We start from the raw sequence: 22660 nt of genomic DNA, 5'->3' as shown, positions 1-22660 counted from the left end.
TATTGATGATGAATGAATAATCTATTTTGTAGAGGTGAATTCAATCTGAGGACCTGCTTGCTATGAAGTAACAGCACTATCCACCGTGTCACAATGCTGCCTAACTTGTTACATTTTAAAAATCATGGTCCTTGGGACTTTCTAAAGCTGTTATATAATATATAGTTTTCCACTTACATCAAGTGTTTTGTTTTGTTATTTATTTTGCCAAAAAAGCCACAATCATCCCTTTGAAATAACAGTTATGTTTAATAGCATATATATACTGTATATTTATGGAATTTACATTAATGAATATACTGTATATGACACTCAAAAGGGTCAGTTGGCTTAGTTTGTCAGACATGATATGGTTGAGATTTCCTTCACTTTGTGAGTTTGGCACTGTGTTACCATCATAGACAATATTTGTCTCACCCTGAAAAAGTGAGAGTCATTTCTTCTAATATATTAAAACTGTGGACCATTCCCACAAGGTTTAAGAATTTATTTGGGGGAAATTATGTCAGAGTAATATGTGAATATTACTTGGGAATAATAAATAATTGAGAGTAATGATTATATGCTAAATTATTATACATGACATGGAGTTTGACTTACTGTTATGACATATACTGTATGCTGTATTTGTGAAAGGATTAACCAAATGGCTGTTGCAAATCAAAATAAATCGAGAACAACAGACACACACACATACAAACCTTGGACTTGCGGAGGAGTGCTCTAGTCATACACATTAGTTGTCGTTCTCCAACAGAGAAGTTCTCTCCATTTTCAAACACTTGTGCATCTAGTTGCCCATCCAGTCTTTTGATCTGAAGAATGCAGAAACCATTTATTCAGGTAGTCCTCATCCCTCAAACGTAAGCCAAATTGTTTGTAAATCCTTATTTATTAAATTTCAATCTTTAATCGCCTTTTTAAGCAATGTAAATGGCATTACTACTCCAAATACGGAAGAACTATTCCCTCAGACTTAACAGAAACAACAACACAAAAATAAAATAAAATACTGCAATGTAAACACTATAATGTAACTTTTAATTGATTTTATCCTCGGGGGGTGTAGGGGCTAAGCCAAGCTTTAAGTCACTAAGGTATTCCACCACACTTACATCATGTTAGCTGAGCCTAGCCCATTTCAACCACTTATCCATGATCTGATTCTTTCAGTCACCAATCAGAGCTAATGGCCATAGGGCATTAAGACAATAGGAATCAACTGGTAAATTTAGAGATTTGCTTTCTAACTCAACTCCCTCTTTCACCACAACTGAGCAGTTCCATGCCCAAATTGCTGTGGACAGTGCACTAAGCCATCTGACTTGAAACAAGTTTGACTTTCTGTCAGCAATGCACAATCAATCTTCTACTCAGACAAAATGAGGCACTAATTGCCTACTTATCAAACATTGAAGCACCTCCTAAACCAATCATGTTTTGAGCATTGTCCTTGGTGTCCACTCAATGTTGCAGAGGTATGTCAGCCATAATAACCCTACCATGTCCAGATCTTTGAGGAACTCAGGGCAGAGGTGAATAAGGTCTGCCCACAGATTTTTGGTTCTTAGAATATGTGTCTGTAAACACTACCAGGTACTGAAGATTAGCTGATAATATTTCTGTATAAATGACCAAAAACTACTTGAGACTGTAAATGTACAGGACTTTTAATTAACGTAAACATACTGAGTCCTTCATGCATGTCTTGTCCAGTGCCTCCCAAATCTCCTCATCAATGCAAGTATTGAAAGGGTCCAGGTTGTATCTGTGGGCAAGTACACACAATATCACAGTAGCCTAAATATTTACAAACAACCCAGTTAAAACACTGCATATATACGTAAACAATAGACTTTTTTTTACCGGACAGTTCCAATGAATAGCACAGGGTCCTGGGAGATGATAGATAGCTTGCTGCGTAGGTCTGTCAGTCCAATGGACATGATGTCAACTCCATCTATCAGGATGGCTCCTGCTGCTGGCTCCACCAACCTGAATAGAGCCACTCCCAATGAGGACTTCCCTACCAACCCATAGAAAACATATATTACCGTTATGGTTTGCAAAGCCTCTCAGAGGAACCATCATAGTATTGTGGTGGAGAGGTTTGTGTGCCCTAAGGATCCTGAGAGCTATATAGTCGGGAGTCTTGTACTCCTGGTAGGGTCACCAAAGGTAAACAGGTCTTAGGTGAAGGGCCAGACAAAGAATGGTTCAGAAGACCCTATAGATAAGACCCTGCCCAGAGGAAGTCCAGGACCCACGTCTGGAACCAGGCCTGGACCGAGGGCCATTCAGTGAGCCCCTGGTGGCTGAGTCTGCCATGGGACCTGGCCGGGCTTAGCCCAAAAGGGCAACGTGGATTTTCCTACCCCAGTGGACACACCACCCACAGGGCAGACCGATGGGGTCGGGTGTACTGCCATATGGGTGGCAGTGAACTCAGGTGGTCATGACGGATCAGACCCGGGCGGCACAAACTGGCTTTGGGGACGTGGAATGTCACCTCACTGGTGGAGAAGGAGCCTGAGCTTGTGTTGGAGGTGGAGCGTTACCAGTTGGATCTGGTGGGACTTACCTCCACACATAGCCTCAGTTCTGGATCCAAACTCCTGGACAGGGTTTAGACCTCGTTCTTCTCTGGCGTTGCGCCAGGCATAAGGTGCAGGGAGGGTATGGGGATACTCATACTCGCCCAACTGAGTGCCGCTGTGTTGGAGTTTAACACAGTCGATGAGAGGGTCACCTCCTTAAGCCTTAAGGCTGTGGGAGGGAAAACTCTGGCTGTTATTTGTGCGTACCAAATAATGGCTCTGAGTATTCGGTCTTCTTGGGGTCCTTAAAATGGGGTCCTTCCTGGGAGCCCTGTAAGGGGACTCCATTGTTCTCCTGGGGGACTTCAATCGGCAATGACGGAGACACCTAGAGGGTCATCTCTACCCCTCCAGGTGTCTCTGTCATATCTAACACCATATTTGAAAACAAGGATGCTCACAAGTGTACGTAGTGCCAGAGCACCCTGGGTCATAGGTCAATGATCTTGTGATTTTATCATCTAACCTTTGACCCTGTGTTTTGGACTCTCAGGTGAAGAGAAGGGCAGAGCTGTCAAATGATCACCACCTGGTGGTGAGTTGGGTCCGATGGCAGGGGAAACCTTTAGATAAACCTGGTAAGCCCAAACAAGTAATGTGTGTGAACAAGAAACATCTGGAAGAGGACTCCGAGGGGCCTTCAACTCTAACCTCCGAAGAAGCTTCTTGTGCATCCCTCTGGAGCCTGGGGACTTTGAACCTGAATGGTTGTTGTTCAAAGCTTCCATTGCTGAAGCTGCAGCTGAGACTTGTGGTCTCAAGGTCTTGGGTGTCTGAAGGGGCGGTAACCCTCGAACACCATGGTGGACCCCGGTGGTCAGGGAAGCCGTCTGAACGAAAACGGAGGCCTTCAGGGGCATGTTGTCCCTGGGGACTCCTGAGGCAGTTGCAAGGTACAGACAGGCCAAAAGGACTACAGCCTCATCTGTGATGGAGGCAAAACAGTCGGTGTGGAAGGAGTTTGGAGAGGCCATGGAGAAGGACTTTTGCACGGCACCAAAGTTGTTCTAGAAGACTGTCTGACACCTCAGGAGGGGGAACGGGGAACCATCCAAGCTATATACAGCAAAGATGGAACACTGTTGACTTTGACTGAGGAGGTTGTTGGTCGGTGGAAGGAACACTTTGAGGAACTCCTAAATCCAACAACCCCAACTGACCCATCCTCTGTATCGGAGGATGAGCTGAAGGATGATGAGGGATTTGAATCAATCTCTCTGGGCAAAGTCACCGTGGTGGTTCAGCAACTTCACAGTTGCAAAGCCCCGGGTGTTGATGAGATTTGCCCTGAAATGCTGAAGGCCCTGGGTGTTGAAGGGCTGTCATGGATGATATGCCTCTTTAACATTGCATCGAAGTCTAGGACAGTACCAGAGGAGTGGCAGACTGGGGTGATGGTTCTTCTTTTTAGAAAAGGGAACTATAGGGTGTGTGCCAACTAAAGGGGCATCACACTCCTCAGCTTCCCTGGGAAAGCTTTCTTCAAGGTGTCTGGCTGATTATTAAACCTATCATGGGGGGCGGGAATATGATCCAGATGTAGGACACTGGTAGAGAAGCTTTCATCCATGATTTAATCAACACCAGGCAAATATTCAAGAAACAGGAAACTCAAAATGTCCAACAGACCAAGTAGTCTGTAGGCAAACGGGCAGAGTCAGGCAAGGTGCATGATGTAGGCAGAACTCCAAGACGATCCGGCAAAGAACAAAGACAGAACCGGCTTAAAAAGCCTCATGTTAATCACACTGATCAAGTCCAGGTGTGGAGACCAGCAACAGGTTGTAGAGATGAGCAACAGGTATGGAGCCAAGGGTTCGCCTACAAGTTCGGCCTTTCCTCCTGCCACACTCCAGCACCGCAGAGCAGGAACACCAAACCGTGACAAAACCTTAGATTGAGGCAGAACAATGTGGGTTCCATCCTGGTCGTGGAACAACGGACTAGCTCTTTACTCCTGCAGGAATCCTAGAGGGACTTGGGAGACTACCCATCCAATCTACATGTGTTTTGTAGACTTGGAGAAGGCGTACAGTCGGGTCCCCAGGGATACACTGTGAGGTAATGCAGGAGTATGGGGTGAGGGGGCCTCTACTCAGGGCCAGCCAATCCCTGTTCGCTCTAAGTGAGAGCTGTGTTCTTGGCAGTTCTTGGCAGTAAGTCATACTTGTTCCAAGTGGCTTCTGGATTTCAATGTGGAGAAGATGGCTTCTCCACTTTCACATGGATGTTCAAGATCTTGGACAGGGAAGACAGATGGTGTGAGAGAAGAGTGAAAGAAGCCATCCATGTCAAAGTGGAGAAGCCATCAGGGTGGTTTGCGACATCACCTTTTGCCATTTTATAATCAGATCCTTTTGAAGGTACCCAACAAACTCCCAACAAGAATGTCTCTGCAGATTAACCCAGGTGATGTGTCATATGTTAATGACCCTCATTAGTATACAAAGGCTCGGTGAAACTCGCATTTCAACGACTTCCCCTTTGACACCCCCTGGCACCCCATCATTGAGGAGCCAGATGGGTTTTCAACTACGGTCGTTGAGATGTGAATAGCACTGACCACACTCCACTGGGTTGATAAGCTAGGATAAGACCAGCCACCTTCAGAACTGAAGAAGTCTCTTGGATGAGACGCGAAACGTTTTCACGTAACTTTCTTAAAATCCAGTGCAGTGGATTGATTTAAACAGCTTTGGATAGCCATGACCTGGATAACTGAGAACCTACACAAACATACAGTACAATGCAACTGTTATTGTCATATATTAAAGCACTGTGTGTTCACAGGACTGTTCAAAACTGAACTCCATGATAATATGTAATAGATTGTTCAATTACCAGAGCCTGTTCTTCCCACGATGCCCACCTTCTCTCCACCTTGAATGTGGAAATTTAGTTTCTTCAAAACAATGGGAGTATTCTTCCTGTACCTCATGCTATAGTCCTGGAAGGTGATGGCTCCACTCTTTGGCCAGTCCTCTGGGATTTGATCATTAATTATGTGTCTGGGGGCCTCAGAATTACAAACCTGTACATAACAGTTAACAATCAGTTTGAGTAAGTGGACAGTAGGGGTGTCAGATGATAATAAACTGCAGAGCTGTCTCCATTGCCCTATTGTTGCAAAACAAAAACACACGAGTTTATTTGAAATCCAATCAAACTGTGCATGAGAACCAGTGTAGATGGATATAGGGGGCTAGTAGACAGAAAATGTTTGCTTTTTTTTCTGAGGCAAAAGAGAGTTGAGTCTCACTGTGATGTACTCCAGCAGCCGCTCCACTGAGTTGAACCTGGCCTCTACCTCGATAGATAGCTGCACTACATACTGAAGCATACCTGTCAACTAGACAAATAAAACAAGTCTGTAAACACATGTTAGACTTCACTCTTTTTTAAAAATGAATCAAATGTTCATTTATTATCCGAACATATTTACCTGTAAGGTGTAGGACATGGCCAGGCATTTCAATGCTGGATTGATAACTTCATTATCACTGAGTACTACAAACAGAGACACCACCAGTGTGATGATTATAGAAATGAGTTCAAGCCAGAAGGAGAGCCACTGTTTTCCACAATAAAATAGGAAGTAGTAGTTACAGTTGATGTCATTCAGTGTCTTGAATCTGCAACATGCCAAAGGACAGGACAAGGTTTGCTCACATACTGCCCATAATAATGGTATCTACAATACAGACCAGGATGGGAGAAACTACAAGTAAAAGATCCTCCTCTGCATGAATGTACAGCAGAAAGAAGATATTTTTTCATCATCAGAAAGCACATAAAGCCAACAAACAGAGTGATTCAGTGAGGATTTGACGTTATCTTACTTTTCTATGAGACTTTCTCTTATGTTGTAGGCATGAATGGTGCTGAGGCCCTGCAGGGTAGAAGTGGTGAGAGAGATGCAGGGAGAGCGACTGACGTTCTCCATCCTCTTCATTTGACGGATACTTCTCCGGGACATACTGCAGTGCAATAATATGTGACATTTAGTATGCAATGCACCCTCGCTACTCGCCGTCAATGCATTCCAGGAAGCACACGTGAATAACAAATTCCGTGATATAGCAACAAACTATTTATATTATTATTTATGGTAATTTAAACGTTTCTGAACCCTTCCCATACTGATATAAAACTACCTTCTATCTGTATTACCTTTACCCACACTCTTATAGAGTGTTTAAAGCACTTTTGTATCTCATGAAAGTCCGTGACTCACCAAACTTAGCGCACTTCCAGATGCCAGCCAATAGAATGCACATATGGTATCACGTGATTGCCTACCAAAATCCGCGGTGACGTCACGAATGCTCAAGGGTGCACTATATTTTATTATGTTACTACACTCATGCAGATTGTTTTTTGTAACACAATAAGAAATGCAAAATTGTTCTGCCAATATGCATTTTCTGTGTATACTGTATAATTAAAGGAATCAATGACACCAGATAATAATTTTCCACTGCCTAACAATTCTTATAGTAATTTCTTGCATCATATTAATATTCAAATGACAAATTGATACATTAATATAGCAGCAAACAACTGTTAGGTGTATGAGCATTCAAAGTAGAAAATAACATCATGCTATGAAATCTACTGTTCTTCGTGTATCTTTTTCCAACATGATTGCAAACTGACACTATTTTCAAATTAAATAAAAATGTTTCTAAAAACAACAAGATAATGGCAGGACAAATTCTCTTAATTCAAAGAATCTTCATTTTTTATCAGTACTGCCTAACTTTATTGTTAAATCCAAATTTAATAAGGAGTGTTGGTTCAAATGCAACACTTTAACATTTTTGAGTGAGATCATGTTTGACGTAGTGGCATGTATGTTTCATAATTCACTACTTATGGGTATCAACTCACAAGAGGATGAGGGTGAAAAAAGCTCCCAAAATAGTCAAAAGAACCAGCATGAGGGGGAAAACCCCAGAGATAATGACAATGATGAAGGTGACCAGGAGAGTAAAGTTCAAAAAACGATCTATAAAGAAAGGAAGTACAATGTCCACCTCCTCCTGATCTTTAGAGAAGCGGTTGAGAATGCGGCCGACTGGTGTTGTGTCAAAGAAACTCATGGGACTTGACATAATCTGAGAAAAGAAAAGAAAACCTTTTTTATTGTTGTGTTTGATGTTTTTATAAACAATGTTTTCACCATTGCTGTTCCCAGTCAAAAATGACTGGCCATTATTGTGAATGGGTAAGACTGCAATTAGTGTATAATAGTTTATAATAGTGTAGACTACCAATGAAACCTATGGAGTAACATAGGTTTAGGATTACTTATTCATGCTGATGAGGAGTAGAGAAATCAGGCTTGAGATCAAAAATGATTTAGTAATGTAATTTTTCATCTGGAATGTTTTTAAAAACACCAAGTGCCCTTGTGTTATGGTTAGGTTAGGGGTTAAGCTTTCCTGATTCAAATTTGGCCTTTTGTTTTCTCTTTTGTAAAGAAATAGTTTTTCAAGCATATCACAAAATTGTAAGTGATTTTCTGCCATTTATGAACTAAAAAAGTTTTAAATATCCATATTAAATACACCAGAAAAACACAATTTGTGATCAATATTGCCATATGTTTCATGTGACTGTATTTTGCAGTCAAAATTAAATATCACGCATTTCTTCTGTTAAAAATGTAGTTTCATGAGTTCATTCAATCATGTCTATAAGCTATAAATAGTAAGCGAACGTTTTCAAAACTTGCAATGTTCACACAAACTTGATTTGATGGAAAATTGATACAAAAATTAGATTATATTATTTTTAATTATTATTATTATGGAATCACCTAGAAATGAGCATCATTTTTGACTTGAAATGCAAAATCTTTAACAGGAAATAAACACAACATGAGGGTAACTGTTAAGCGGTATAAGAAGGGATGAAAGGTAACATTACGTTCTTGAACATGGTGTTGTGGAGATTGGAGGAGGCACTCAAAGTGACGCCAGCGCAGAAAAAACAGTTGATGACAGCGAGTGTCACTGTGGCAATGATCCCTGCACCATAAGTCATTTGATAGTAGTTTAAGTGTGGATTTTCTAAAATAGAACCCCCACTTGATGCATTTTGAGACTGTGGGAAAAAGAAAATATAACATTTTTATGATTGAAAATACTGTATGTGTCTTGAAGTATGTGTGAGAGAAAAGGAATACATTGTTCTCACCCCATCACCCTTCCCCAGCCAGAGACTGAGCCACCAGTTGCTGAATGTTGTAGATCCAATCAACAGAAATATATTTAGCATGAAAAAGAAAATGATGAAGTATCCTGTAGCAACACAATTCCCAACCAATAGTCAGCCACTGGTGATTTTTACGCAATCATTCTGGTTCAAAAATGTGGAAATAACTGTGCTGTACTAGACCTCCGGCTGCTTGGCAGTATTGATGATAGACTCTCCAGGACATGGTGCCTTCAGAGGACTCATTACTCACCAGTTGATCACCACCAGCAGCTGAAAGCAAAGAAGATGAAATGTCCCAATCCTAACATGTGTCCTTATTGACTTGATAAAGTAGAAATTTTTTAAAGAAGACATTTTCTTTGACTACACATTCACCATTTACCAACAGCTGCCCATTTCTACACTGAAGTGTTGTCAGGGTCAGTATAGGGGAGTTATTAGAAGTACATAAACGTACAACATATCAAAGTTCATGTTGGCAGTTGGTTGTGCTGTCAGAGAGAGCTCGTGTGTGTGCATGTGTGCACGTGCACTATATAACAGTTAAAATATCTATACAGTAAATTATTATTAATTTGAACTGAATTGAGAAAGTGTCAAACTAAGAGCAAGCAGGTAAAGAAAAAAACCCAAAACGACTGGAGTGGAGGCAGTGGCCGATGCGACACAAGCAGTTTTCAGCTCTGTCTAGTCAATTTCTGTGTGTGTGCGAGTGATGGGCAGCGATAGCTCTCCTCTGGCTGTAGTTTCTGTAGGGAGGGGCGGGCGCTGTGTGTGACTGGCCAATCACAGAGCGTGAAGGCAATCAGTTATGATGAGGATTTTCCTTCAGCACAAGCACGAGTATTGATGAGTTTTACCTGCATCATGCTCGTACTTGTCAAAAATGTTTTATCCGTACCAGATACTCTCTGAAACGAGTCCCCGGGTCAACCCTAGTGTTTACTTCCCTGAACTACATCAAACCATATGAGCATAACCTCCTTTCAGAAACTGGATACAGATCTAAAATATACTACCATGAACAAGCATGACATTCACACTACTAATAAAACTTTGGAATACTTACGTGTTAGGCATGTTCGGTGTGTTTCACTACCTGTTTCTTCAGACATGTCAAATGCTGAAAGGAAGCCAACATAGAACATTCATTCATTCATCTTCTTAAAGACAAGACAATCATACAATAAACACAGGTCCATTATCGTCCTTCACTGCCCCACATCCGCTGTCCTCCTTGTGATATACTATCTCATTTAAAAACTATGTAACTGCCTTACAAAATCCTTAAAAACTGCATTCATTCATTCATTTGTTCATTCATTCATTCATTCATTCGTTTGTTCATTCATTATCTTGAAGCAAGACAATCATAATCCTCTCTTCTCCATCTGCTCCATCCAAACTATGGGTCTCGGGTGTTGCTGGAACCTATCTCAGCTGACTATGGGTGAAAGGCAGGGCACACCCTGCATGAGATGCCAGCTCATCCCAGGGCCATACATTAAAGCAGGTTACAATTCATGCTCACACTCACATCTATGGATAATTTTAGTTTGATCAGTTTACTTGAATTGCATGTTTTGGGAGGTGTGAGAAAGCAGCAGCTAATTCTGCAGCAAAGTATAGGCAAACCTCGGTTTCTGACCACAATTCGTTCCGGAAAGCTGTTTGAACACCGATTTGTTCGAATTCCAAATATATTTTTCCCATTACAAATAATGTAAATGGTCTTAATCTGTTTCAAGACGTTAGAAAATAACCTTTTTTCATAATAATATCCATCCATTTTCTGCCGCTGTATCTGCGTACTAAATGTTATTTCATAATGTAATTTATATATAAAATTGTATAGTAACGAAACATATCAAAGAAATATAAAAGAAAGAAGCAAACACAAGAAAGAAAGACACACCCCCCCCACCCCTGACGTAATCAGGTTAGCCTAAGGTACCAGTTACGAGTTAAAATAAAAAGCACATTACAGTTAAAGCCTAAGAACAACAAAGATAACAATTTTTAACGCTGTGCTGGTGAGCAGTTGTGTTGCACGATCTTGTGACGCTCTTATTTTGGGATTTTCTGTTGTACCCGGGAGTGGTTACATGTAAATATATTTGCTTGTTCTATTGAGTGTGACATGCGTAATGTGCCTGTGTTTAAGTGAGTGTTCAGGTGAGCGCAGCGGGCTCCAGTTCAATAAAGAAGAGAAAAACTTATTTCGTTCCACTTATGATTCACCACGCAGATTCCGGATGAGCAAGTCTGGTAACAAGTTGGCATACGTGAACGTTGGAGAGGGAGAGGAGGAGGAGGATGGATGTTAATGTGCTTGTTTCGCGTACGACTTCCAAATTTTGATCGACTTCTAAGTCAAAAAAATTCCGAATTTTTTGGTCGAATTCCGATTTGTTTGATGTCTAAAGCGTTCGAAAACCAAGGTTTGCTTTTATTATATATTATGTCATATGTTGTGATTTGTATCATTACTACCAAACAGTTTTTGCTTATTTCCTTTCCATACCTGGGTTCACCAAACCACCATCTGTAAGATTTGTGATCTCAACCTTTCCCAGCTCTGCATTTTCTTGGGATGAATCTTCCTCCGTCTAAACGATCAAATTTAAAAGCAAGTCAGCATAAAATAATCTCCTGTACCTCCACTGCAGTTGATGTTTAAACAATTAACTTTCTTCTCAGAATGCATGCTGTTCCTGCAACTGAATTGTAGCAAACTATTTAAAAAAAGCTTTTGTGCTTATAAGAAAAGAACAGGTGAAAGGCATTTACAGCTAAGAAGGTAATAGAATATTTGACAGGGTGAGAATGGCAGGGCTACATCTGAGGTTTGAACTGTATGTGTCGTTTTACTTTTGGCTGTTCCAGCTGGTAGTTGCTGATGAACTGAGCGTAGCGTCCGCCGGCCTTCATCAGGGTCTTGTGGTCTCCAGTCTCAAGCACTTCTCCATCCTCCAGGACTAAAATGCCATCACAAAACTCCAGATACTGACACAAATGAGGACCTCATCAGTGAAACCATCACATCATTGTGGCCACAAGTATATAAAAAACAAACAAACAAAAACCCATAGCAGCCAGACATCACTTTGTGCTGTTCTTTACTTTTATGTTAGCCAATCCACCATACAATATAATTTGATCTAAAACATATTTTAAATGTATCAAAATGAAGACTTTTACATGAGTTCACACACTGCATTTAGATCCAGGCTCACTGAAAAGCTGTTTAGGATTTGCTTTCTGCTGAAGGGCGTCTTCTCACCTGCAGCTGGTGTGTAACTAGTATGATTGATTTCCCCTGCAGTTCCTTCTTAATACATTCTTCAAAAATGTGTTTTCCAACTTGAGCATCGACAGCAGATAGTGGGTCATCAAGGAGGAAGATGTCTTTATTAGAGTACACAGCTCTGGCCAGGCTGATCCTCTGCTTCTGCCCCCCTGAGAGATTCAGCCCTTGCTCTCCAATCTGCCAACAAAACAGCATGACACTGCAAACAACACTGATTTTGCATTTTAAGCGTACTTTAGTTGAACTAATTTCTAACCATAGGGGATGGGGGAAGTGTGGTTTAGGTGGCAGTCGACAACATGGGCCTCAACGACCCAACCCATGGACCCCTTAAACAGTCTTGCTCTTAGGACAGGGAGTGTCACCTCACTGGAGGTAAAGGAGCCAGAGCTTGTGAAGGAGGTTCAGAGGTACAAATTAGATATAGTCGGGCTCATCTCCACCCACAGCTTTGGCTCTGGAATCCAAACTGTTGAAAGGGTTTAGACTTCCACTTTGGTATTTTCAAGGGTGAGAGGTGATGGGCTGGTGTGGGGTTGCTTATAGCCCCACAGCTCAGCCACCATAAGTTGGAGTTTAGCTCCCTGTGAATGAAAGGGTTGCATCCCTGCACCTTTGGGTTGGGACCAGGTGTCTCATTGTTGTTTCGGTCTACGGTAATGGGGGCGGCAGTGGCTCAGCTGTAGAGCAGATGCCTCATAGACGGATCACCCCAGCCATTGGCGGATTGAGTCCCGCTCCCGTCATGATGCCACCAGGAGTGTGAGCTGACAGTGGGAAGTGTCAGCTCACCTCCCAGCCACTGCCGAGGTGCCCTTGAGCAAGACGCCGTCCCCCCTACAAGCCGCTCAAATTGGAGCGCGTTTCGAAGCCGCTGCCCGTCACTCTGCCTCCCTGATGTGTGTAGTGATGTGATTGTACTAACTGCATGCTTACAGGCCCCCTTGTGTGCTTGTGTGTTCAGGGGCTCTGCATACTTGTCAAGTCAAACTAACCGAGTGACTTTTTAATTTCCCCCTGAGGGATCAATAAAGTATAGTTCTTCTTCTTCTAATACCCGGAGTCCCTGGGTGGGGTACTAAAGAGTGCTTGACTGGGCATTTCATTGTTCTTCTTTGGGACATCAGCACTCATATGGGCAATGGCAAAAGGAGTGATTGGGATGAACGGCTTCCCCAGTCCGAACACAAATGGTGTTCTGTTATTGGACTTCTGTGCTAGTCACCGTTTGTCAACAACAAACTCATTGTTTGAGCACACGGATGTCTAAAAGTGCACATGGCACCAGGAAACCATAGGCCAGAGGTTGATGATCAACATTGTTGCTGTAACATCAGACCTCTGACCGAGTGTCTTGGACAATGGGGTCAAGAGAAGGGGAGAGTTGTCAACTAATCACCACCTGGTTGTGAGCTGGATCTGCTGGCAGATTAGAAGGTTGGATATGGTCAGCAGGCCCAAACATGTCTTGAAGGTCTGTTAGGCATATCTGGTGGAACCCTCTGTCTCTGTCAGCGAGGTCTTCAACTTCCACCTCCGGGAGACCTTTCCCAGATCCCACATGAGGCTGGAGACATTCAGTCAGAGTGGGCCATGTTCTCCACATCCATTGTCAAAGCGGCTAGTCTGAACTGTGGTGGCAAGGTTTCCGGTGCCTGTTACAATGGCAACTCCCAAATTCAATAGTGGATGCTGGAAGTAAGGGATTCTGTCAAGCTGAAGAAGGAGTCTTATCAAAAATTGCTGATTTTTTGGACTCCGGAGGCAGCTGACAGATACAGAAAGGCCAAGCGTACCGCGGCCCAATCACCAACAGTGTTTATATTCGAGACAGGGAGCTGCTGGCCCCAACTGGTGATATGGTCGGGTGGGGGAAAGAATACTTTGAGGATCTCCTCAATCCCGCTAGCATGTCTTCCACCGTGGAAGCAGAGACTGAGGTCTCAGAGGTGGACTTGTCCATTACCTGAGCTGAAGTAACTGTGGAGGTTACCAAGCTCCTTGATGGCAGGGCACTGAGGGTAGATGAGATCCGCCTTGAGTACCTCAAGTCTCAGGACGTGTAGGGAAGTCTTGATGAACACGTCTCTAACATCACATGGCAGTTGGGAACAGTAGCACTAGATTCAGAGATCACGGTGGTGGTCCCTTTTTTCAAAAAGGGGGAGTGGAGAATGTTTTCCAACTATAGGGGGATCCCACTCCTCAGACTTCAGGGGAAAGTCTATTCCAGGGTACTGTAGAGGAGGAAGAAACTGATAGTAGAACATTGGATTCAGGAGGAACAATGCAGTTTCCATCCCGGTCACAGCACCCTGGACTCGATCTACAGTCTCCATCGAATGCTCGAGTGTTCATGGGAGTTTGTGCAACTAGTTCATATGTGCTTTGTGGATCTGGAGAAGGTGTTCAACCGTGCCCCTCATGGTATCTTGTAGGGAGTGGTTCAGGAATATGGAGTTCAGTGCCCTCGGCAAAAGGCTATCTGATCCCTGTATGACCAAAGCCTGAGCTTGGTTTGCATTGCCCACAGTAGGTCAGACCTGTTCCAAGTGCAAGTTGGACTTCGGCAAGGCTGCCTTTATCACCCGCTCTGTTCATAATTTTTATGGAAAATGCAGTTTGAATTTTGTGATTTCACAAAAACATGGGGCATGCCAGGTAACAACATCCATGTGTTTTAAAATCTGCTATACATTTGAGAAATCATTTTAATCCTACATCATACAGCAGAGAGCTCCTACCTCAGTTTTATCACCATATGGGAGGATGTTCATGTCAAGTCTGAGGCTGCAGACATCAAGAACTCTGTCATATCTGTGAAGTAAGACAACATAATGCCTGGAACTTAGCTACTTAGAGTGTGTCCAAGTAATTTTTAGAGTAGTTTTTTTTACACATTTTTTTTATTAAGTCTGCTAGCTTAATGGGAAACATTATGAATGATTTCAATAATGGCGAGTGATGAACTGTAAGACAGTGGTGAGGTGTGCTCTAGGTGTGACAAAGGAGTTCAAGGTGGAGGTGGGACTACATCAGGGGTCAGCTCTGAGCCCCTTCTTGTTCGCTATGGTGATGGACAGGTTAGACAGAAATCTCCATGGACAATTATGTTTGCAGATGACATTGTGACCTGTAGTGAGGGCAAGGAACAGGTGGAGGAGAAGCTAGAGAGGTGGAGGTTTGTCCTGAAAAGGAGAGGAATGAAAGTTAGCCACAGTAAGACAGAGTACATGTGTGTGAATGAGAGGGACACAAGTAAAAGATTGAGGTAATAGGGAGAAGAGATCAAGAAGGTGGAGGATTTTAAGTACTTAGATTCAACAGTACAGATCAATGGAGAGTGTGGAAAAAAGTGAAGATGCGTGTACAGGCAGGATGGAACGGGTGGAGGAAAGTGTCAGGTGTGATGTGTGATAGAAGAGTTAAAGCTAGAATGAAAGGAAAGGTGTACAAAACTGTGGTGAGACCCGCAATGTTGTTTGGTCTAGAGACAGTGTCACTGAGGAAAAGACAGGAGACAGAGCTGGAGGTAGCAGAGATGAAGATGCTGAGGTTCTCTCTGGGAGTGACCAGGAAGGATAGGATCAGGAATGCGTACATCAGAGGGACAGCACATGTTAGAGGTTTTGAAGATAAAGTCGGAGAGGCCAGACTGAGATGGTTTGGACATGTCCAGAGGAGAGATAGTGAATATATTGGTAGAAGGATGCTGAGTTTTGAACTGCCAGGCAGGAGGCCTAGAGGAAGACCAAAGAGGAGGTTTATGGATGTAATGAAGGAGGACATGAAGGTAGTTGGTGTGAGAGAAGAGGTTAGATGAAGTCAACTGATTTGCTGTGGCGACCCCTGAAGGGAAAAGCCGAAAGGAGAAGAAGAAGAAGACGGGTGTTTTCCCATTCTCTCTCAAAGAGGAGGTTTATGGATGTAGTGAAATGGGACATGAAGGTACTCTGTGTGAGAGAAAAGGATGCAGATGACAGGGTTAGATGAAAGCAACTGATTCAATGTGGCGACCCCTGAAGGGAAAAGCCAAAAGGAAAAGAAGAAGATGATTTATAAATTGAATTTATATTTTCATTATTTTAAAAAACGCAAGTGCTGTGATGCCTCCTCCTGTGTTGTCTATGGCAGTGGTCCCCAACCCCCGTGCCGCGGACCGGTACCAGTCCGTGGGTCATTTGGTACTGGGCTGCACAGAAAGAAAAAATAATTTACATTTCTTCCGTTTTATTTATTTCGGAGTCTGAAAGATGTTTTATTTTGAAAAGTGATGTCTGTGCGGAATGACGGACAGACGAATACCTGTGCAATTGACAGGTCTCTGTCACGTGACAGGTTACCCCTAAATTAAGCGCGCACAACCGCGCCTGTGTTCTGGATTAAAGTCAAGGCAGATTATCCTGAGATCGTCCAAAAAGTATCAAAAACCCTGCTTCTATTTCCAACCTCCTGTCTTTGTGAAGCAGGATATTCTGCAGTGACCGTAAAGAAAACCAAACTGCGGAGTAGACCAGACGTCCGGAACACACTTCAGGTGTAATTGTCTCCCGTTACCCCTAGATCAGCAGTCCCCATCTGCTAATTCTCATTATTGTAATTATTATTTGATTGACTTGTTCACCCTTTTATTGGAAATTATCAGTATTTCTCCTACGCTGAATGCACTGATTATCAGTTGTTGTTTTTTATTGCAAAATAAACCTAATCAGTGCAGTCACTTCAATCGAGTTTTTAATATAATTATTTCTTACAATTATTTTGTTTACAGAGATGTTTATTATCAGTCTGTGAAAAAAAGGTTGTTTATTGTCTGTTGATGTCTGCATTTTACATAAAACAAATGCAGATGATTTATTATTAGACCACAGCTCTCCTGGCGTCATTATCGATTATCAAGCAAATGAAGACCGGTCTGTGAAAATATTGTCTTAGATGAAACCAGTCCGTGGGGCAAAAAAAAAAGGTTGGGGACCGCTGGTCTGTGGCCTACCTTCTTAATGATTAGATTGATTGGTTTGATGACATAGAAATTCTTTCTGATCAAGTGGATGACATGAATAATTACAATTAGAAATCAAATACATTTAAAGGATTGCAGAGTTCCTTCACAAAAGAACGAAGTGGGTAACAAGCAACCATTCAAAATAATTCCATCAAAATTAATTCAAATGTAATTTCATTTGATACAATTCTGACTCGCATGAATGCAGGCTGCAGTTATGGACCCAATCATGGATTGTCATGGACCCAAGTCATTGTCTAACGCTTGTTCTTGCTGGAGCCTAGCCCAGGTAACTTGCAGGCAGGGGACACTCTGAGCACGATGCCAGTGCATTGCGGAGCCACATGAAAGACAAACAACTACTCCACACACTCACACCTACGGGCAATTTGGACTGATCAATCCACCTTAGGTGCATGTTTTTGGAGGTGGGAGGAGAACCCACGCGGACATGGGAGAACATACAAACTCCTCAAAGTGGGACTCAAACCCGGACCCGTCTTGCTGTGAGGCAACAGTGCTATCCACTGAGACCCAATCAAAACTTAAAGAGTCATTCCGAAATGACTATTTGCTTCTGAGGGCTTTACTGTAAGTAGCACCGTCTAATGATCCTCAAAACGTTTGAAAAAACTGCTCATGGAAAAAAGTAGAAACCTCTGGCAGAACCACGGATTAGGGAACCAGCTCCCATGGACAGGAAAACATGTATTAGGGACAATCATGACAAGCATCAACTGTGTGAAGAACTGACTCATTCAAAATATCTCATGTTACGACACCTGGACTTATAGACAGGTGCAGTTTATATATGTACAAAGTTTTTTCTTTTAAAATGTAGATGATGCAGTTTATACTCAAATACAGTCAATAGTATTGAACTTACAATGTCTGTACTTAAAAAAGTAATTCATTTATCAGAGTTCAATATTACCTGTCCTGGTCAAAGGGTTCCCCAATTAGAATGTTTTCCTGGACAGTTCCATGGAATATCCAGGCTTGCTGGGAAACGTAAGCGAATGTCCCATTTGCTGTAAGGGAGCCCTTCAAAAGGTGCATCTAGTATATGGATGAGAACAATGAATTATACAACACACACAATTAGATAAATCAATACAGGAATTCTCGCCATGTCCCATCCATCTTTCATGCAAATGGTTTCTTTTTGTGCAAAGCATGGAAAACACCAAGAGGAAAAACATGAAGAGGAGAAAACTTTCAATTCACCTTAATTACCATAGAAATTTACAGCAAAAACCAAACCAGCTTCAGTGGTCCTTTGGGACAGGGTTTCCTGGATTTCTGGGGGGCCGGGCTGTTATGGTGGAATGGGGGCTTCACGGCTGAAGATTGGATAGGTGTGACTGTTTGTGCCGGGGTGGATCATTTGGGATGAAGGGGGCAGTGTTAAGTGCCCCCCTTTATCCCAAATAGCCCATTGGCTTGTGGGGATGCAGGTGGGCAGGTAGCTGACTGTAGGTTCTGTGTTGTCATGCCATTCTTCCGGCTGATTTATTACTGATATGTTACATGACTTTGCTTCCAAAGAAAGCATCTAGTCTAGATTTTCAAACAGGGCCAATGCAGCTCATGTACACAGACATATGCACGCAAAAAGCACTCGTGTTATCAGATTACCGTACTCTGCAAGTATGCTTTTAAGACAATCAAATTGATGCAGAGGAAAGCATAACCTATTAAAGATAAATAAAGATGATAATTTTGAGTAACATCTGCTTTAAGTAGTGGACAGTTAAATAAAAATAGAATAGAAATTTGCAGCTATAAAAATTCCACACAAAAGAGATGTAGAGGAGTAAAAAAGGAAGAAAAAAAAAGTGCTAACCTGCTCTAAAATGCTGGATATCAACGATGACTTTCCACTCCCCATGTTGCCACAGACACCAAGCAGGCTGCCCTTTAAGAAGTAACAAAATAGTTTAACATTAACACAATCTCAAGATATTGGTGTTTTCAGATTTAAAGAAGACATTTGACATTGTTAAATTTTTAAACTTTAAACTTTTTACTGTCAAAATTGTCTAAATTGAATGTATCTGTCTGTGCCTTGATTTGGATGTAACCTTACTTAAATAATAGGACAGAGTGTACAAATGTGGTTAATAAGATGCACGTAATTTGCGAATTAGATGGTAGAGTAGAAGATTAGTACATCTATTTTAGGGCCAAACACATTTAGTATTATATTAATGATCTTGTTCATTACTGCCCAATGGTAACATTCAAATTTATTCTGATGATACAATGTTTTTCATCCATGCAATCAGAACAAGCAATGTCCAAACTGATAACTGCAAAGTCACTTCACTAGTCAAGTTTATTACTGTTTGACCATATGAGTGTGGGAACCTACACAGGCAGGCAGACAACACAGCTGCATCACATCCACTCAACGGCCAGGTCACATGTTTTGGGTCCAATTAGGAGGTGATAAAGGTTTGACTCTCTTCGAGGTTTTCAGTTCACTGGTTGTGGGAGCGGCGCTCACTTTTCTGCAGGATATTTGTCATTGCTTGGAGGACACAGATTTCAGCAATGCGACCTCTCAATGATTTACTTCACTGAGACCTGAGCTGCCAGGCTGTACGGACAGAATGTGAACCACAATTTTTCCTGTCCAAATATGCGGTGGGACAGCTGAGGAGACCAAAAAGGACCGGGCCAGCCACTGTTTTATAGGAAAAATTGTACTTTTAATTTCTTTTTCTGTGTTGCCCTCCTGAATTTTATCTTTTTAAGGGGTGCTGGTGGTTCTCCTCTCTAACTGTGTCTTTGACGTAGGATACTCCTTGTACAAGGCCGGATATACACTGATGCCTGCACCTTATAGGGGGATTGTACTGGTGAGACACGACCTCGGTGTGTACTTTTAACATTTTTAACACGGTGTGATATTTTATAGTTTTTATTAGATTTTAAGTGTGGAGTTTTATTATTGCATGCTTGTGTTGGTATTGGGCCTGTGTTTTTACCTTTGTCTCACCAGGGGCCTCCGTAGCAGGGGTCTTGCATCTGCAGAACCGGCCTTCCTAGACCGAGGTGTATCCACCAGCCTTTTATAACAATGTTTTAAGGGAAATGTTTTTAACTGTTTTTATGCTATGTCTGAGGGGCAGCAATAAATTTTGAATACAGCTATATATACCTGCCTCTTATCAATTGTCCCTGAGCGGGGAAGATAGTGTCAGCCACGCCACACTTGGAAGTTTTGTGGGTCCTCCTGCCCAGTCTCAGGAGGTGGTGTTGTCGGACTCAAAGAGAGGTAGCCAGCCTCCCCAGTTACCACATTTTGGCTTTGTCGGCAGGATCAAATGAGGCATTTTGTATTGTGTTTTGCTGTATGCTTTTGCTTGTGTATTTTGGTTTTAAATTGAAACAGTGGCTAGCTCTGGACATCAGGAGACAACAGCTGGACACTCGGAACAAACCACAACGGGACCCAAAGGCCAGTGACTACCACTCAACTTGTTTTTTTATGTGTTTGGTACCATTTCATTTTCATTTTGGTCGTGGGACTATTCAAACTAACAAAATGAGTATGGTGGAGGAACATTTATCTGATGAACTCCTGACTCTTTGGGAGGAAGTGCAGAGATTACGAGTGGCCATTGAACAACTTCAGAGAGGAAGAGGTGCCAATGCAGGTACCTCTGGTAATAGCACTACTACTGGTGGGATAGCCCGCAGTGGTGATGGAGGCTCACCAAACGTTTCTGGTCCTCAACCTAGACCAGAACACATCTATATTCAGAGAGAGAGAAAGTGCCCCTACTTCTCTGGCTTAAAGTCTAATTCTAATATCCAGATTTATGATTGGATAGAAAATATTGAGTCATGTGTAAGAGATAGGAACATGAGCACTAGAGAAAAGGCCCTCTTCCTTTATGATCACCTAGAAGGGGAAGCAAAAGCTGAAATCCGATTCCGTTCTTTGGCTGAGCGGGAGAATCCAGACACGATCGTAAGAATTCTGAAGGAGGTCTATGGTTCCTCTGCCTCCTTTGTCAGCATGCAAAGACAATTCTTTGACAAGAAACAGAGACGGAGAGTCTCTAAAAGAGTTCTCGCATTCTCTTTGGCCTCTGATTGAACAAATAGAACGTGCCTATCCTGAGCGGTTGACACACGCAGATACTTTAGTCAGAGATCAATTCATGGAGCATGTACGTGACATTTCTTTAAGAAGGGAGCTAAAGAGTATCGTGTGACAAAACCCAGCAGTTGCTTTCATTGAGTTGCGACATGAAGCAATTAAATGGATGGAGGAGGGTGAGCGTCCCCCTGGACAAATTCGAGCAGGGCTTCACCACTGTGGTGTGGATTTAAATGCCGAGGGCGATTGTCATGCAGTGGGGGTGGGACTGTCTGTTCTGCAGGAACAACTTAACCAACAGCAGTCACAAATCAATAAAATGTTAGAAAGTCTGTCTAAGATAGAAGCTGTGTTAAACCAGCCTAATTCTCGTCCTCATAACGCTAATTATCAGTTCACCCCAGAAGGTCAACCCATCTGTCTCCGGTGCCGAAAGCCTGGGCATATCCTCCGTCAGTGTCGACAGGGACTAAGACAGCGAACAGCCAGTTTACCTAACACCCAGCTTGAGGAGAATTCTACCGCATCAGAGCAGTCAGGTACGAATCATATTGATCCCAGTGTTGTGACAAACGGTCCAAGTCCCTCTGATCAGGTTTTACTCCCCTCAAATAACCCAATCTCACTTGTAGGTAAATGCCCCGTAGTGGAGGTAAAGATGGGGGTGTTAAAGTCAAGTGCTTATCAGATACTGGTTCAATGGTGACAACAATCACTGAGTCCCTTTTTAAGGATGTTTTTCAACACTGGGGTGCACCTAGGCTCAAGTCATGAGGGTGGTTGGCTTTAAAAGCGGCAAACGGCTTAGACATCCCATATGTGGGTTATTTAGAGTTGGATATCCAGGTATTGGGTAGAACCCTTCCGGGGCGGGGGGTTTTGGTGGTGAAGGATGCCCCTAGCACATAACAACACTCTATTCCTGGGCGGTTAGGAATGAATGTTATTGCTCAGTGCTACAAAGAGTTGTTTGCACAACAGGGTGAGGATTTATTCACTTTTTTAGGTACTGTTCAGGCTGAGTCTTGCTGGGAGTCTGCTCTTCGCCTTTGTCGCTGCCAAGATGCGTGCCATGTTACTAATGAGGGTCGGGTGAGAGTCCTAGAAAGGGGTGGGGAATCTATTCCGTAGGGGTCACTTAAGTTTGTCAAGGTCACCTGTCCGAAAGTTCCATACATGCCCCCTGCTGACATGTTGGAGCTGGGTGGCTCAAACCTCGCACCAGGTTTACTGTTGTCCCCGTCATTAGTCAGTGTATCAGATGGGGTGACATATGTTCCTATAGTTAATGTAGGATCTACGGGTGTCACAGTTCACTCAAGGCAGGTGTTGGGGATGTTACACTCAGTGGAGAGCATTCAAACAGAGCAGCTGAGGTTTGAAGGGGAAGATGGTGATGTTGCATTAGTTAA

At 42.6% G+C, this 22660-nt stretch overlaps 1 protein-coding gene across 1 annotated transcript in view; it reads right to left on the bottom strand.

Moving 5' to 3' along the window:
- Positions 1–22660, bottom strand: part of LOC137596331 (ATP-binding cassette sub-family C member 12-like) — a 44317-nt gene that overhangs the window by 6687 nt on the left and 14970 nt on the right. The window contains exons 13-30 of the mRNA XM_068316739.1: positions 18981–19052; positions 18069–18193; positions 14874–14946; positions 12103–12306; positions 11691–11825; positions 11344–11428; positions 9898–9942; positions 9000–9089; positions 8799–8902; positions 8529–8705; positions 7488–7714; positions 6437–6574; positions 6040–6229; positions 5857–5946; positions 5439–5628; positions 1867–2026; positions 1690–1768; positions 702–815 (exon numbers count right to left, since the gene is read on the bottom strand). Coding sequence (XP_068172840.1) covers positions 702–815; positions 1690–1768; positions 1867–2026; positions 5439–5628; positions 5857–5946; positions 6040–6229; positions 6437–6574; positions 7488–7714; positions 8529–8705; positions 8799–8902; positions 9000–9089; positions 9898–9942; positions 11344–11428; positions 11691–11825; positions 12103–12306; positions 14874–14946; positions 18069–18193; positions 18981–19052 — 2298 coding nt within the window. The remainder of the gene's footprint in view (positions 1–701; positions 816–1689; positions 1769–1866; positions 2027–5438; positions 5629–5856; positions 5947–6039; positions 6230–6436; positions 6575–7487; positions 7715–8528; positions 8706–8798; positions 8903–8999; positions 9090–9897; positions 9943–11343; positions 11429–11690; positions 11826–12102; positions 12307–14873; positions 14947–18068; positions 18194–18980; positions 19053–22660) is intronic.

This window comes from Antennarius striatus, chromosome 1 (genome assembly GCF_040054535.1).
Source record: "Antennarius striatus isolate MH-2024 chromosome 1, ASM4005453v1, whole genome shotgun sequence".
Classification (NCBI taxonomy): Eukaryota; Metazoa; Chordata; class Actinopteri; order Lophiiformes; family Antennariidae; genus Antennarius; species Antennarius striatus.
The sequence above is the reverse complement of the archived record's forward strand: the minus strand, read 5'-3'. Positions and strand labels throughout refer to the sequence as shown.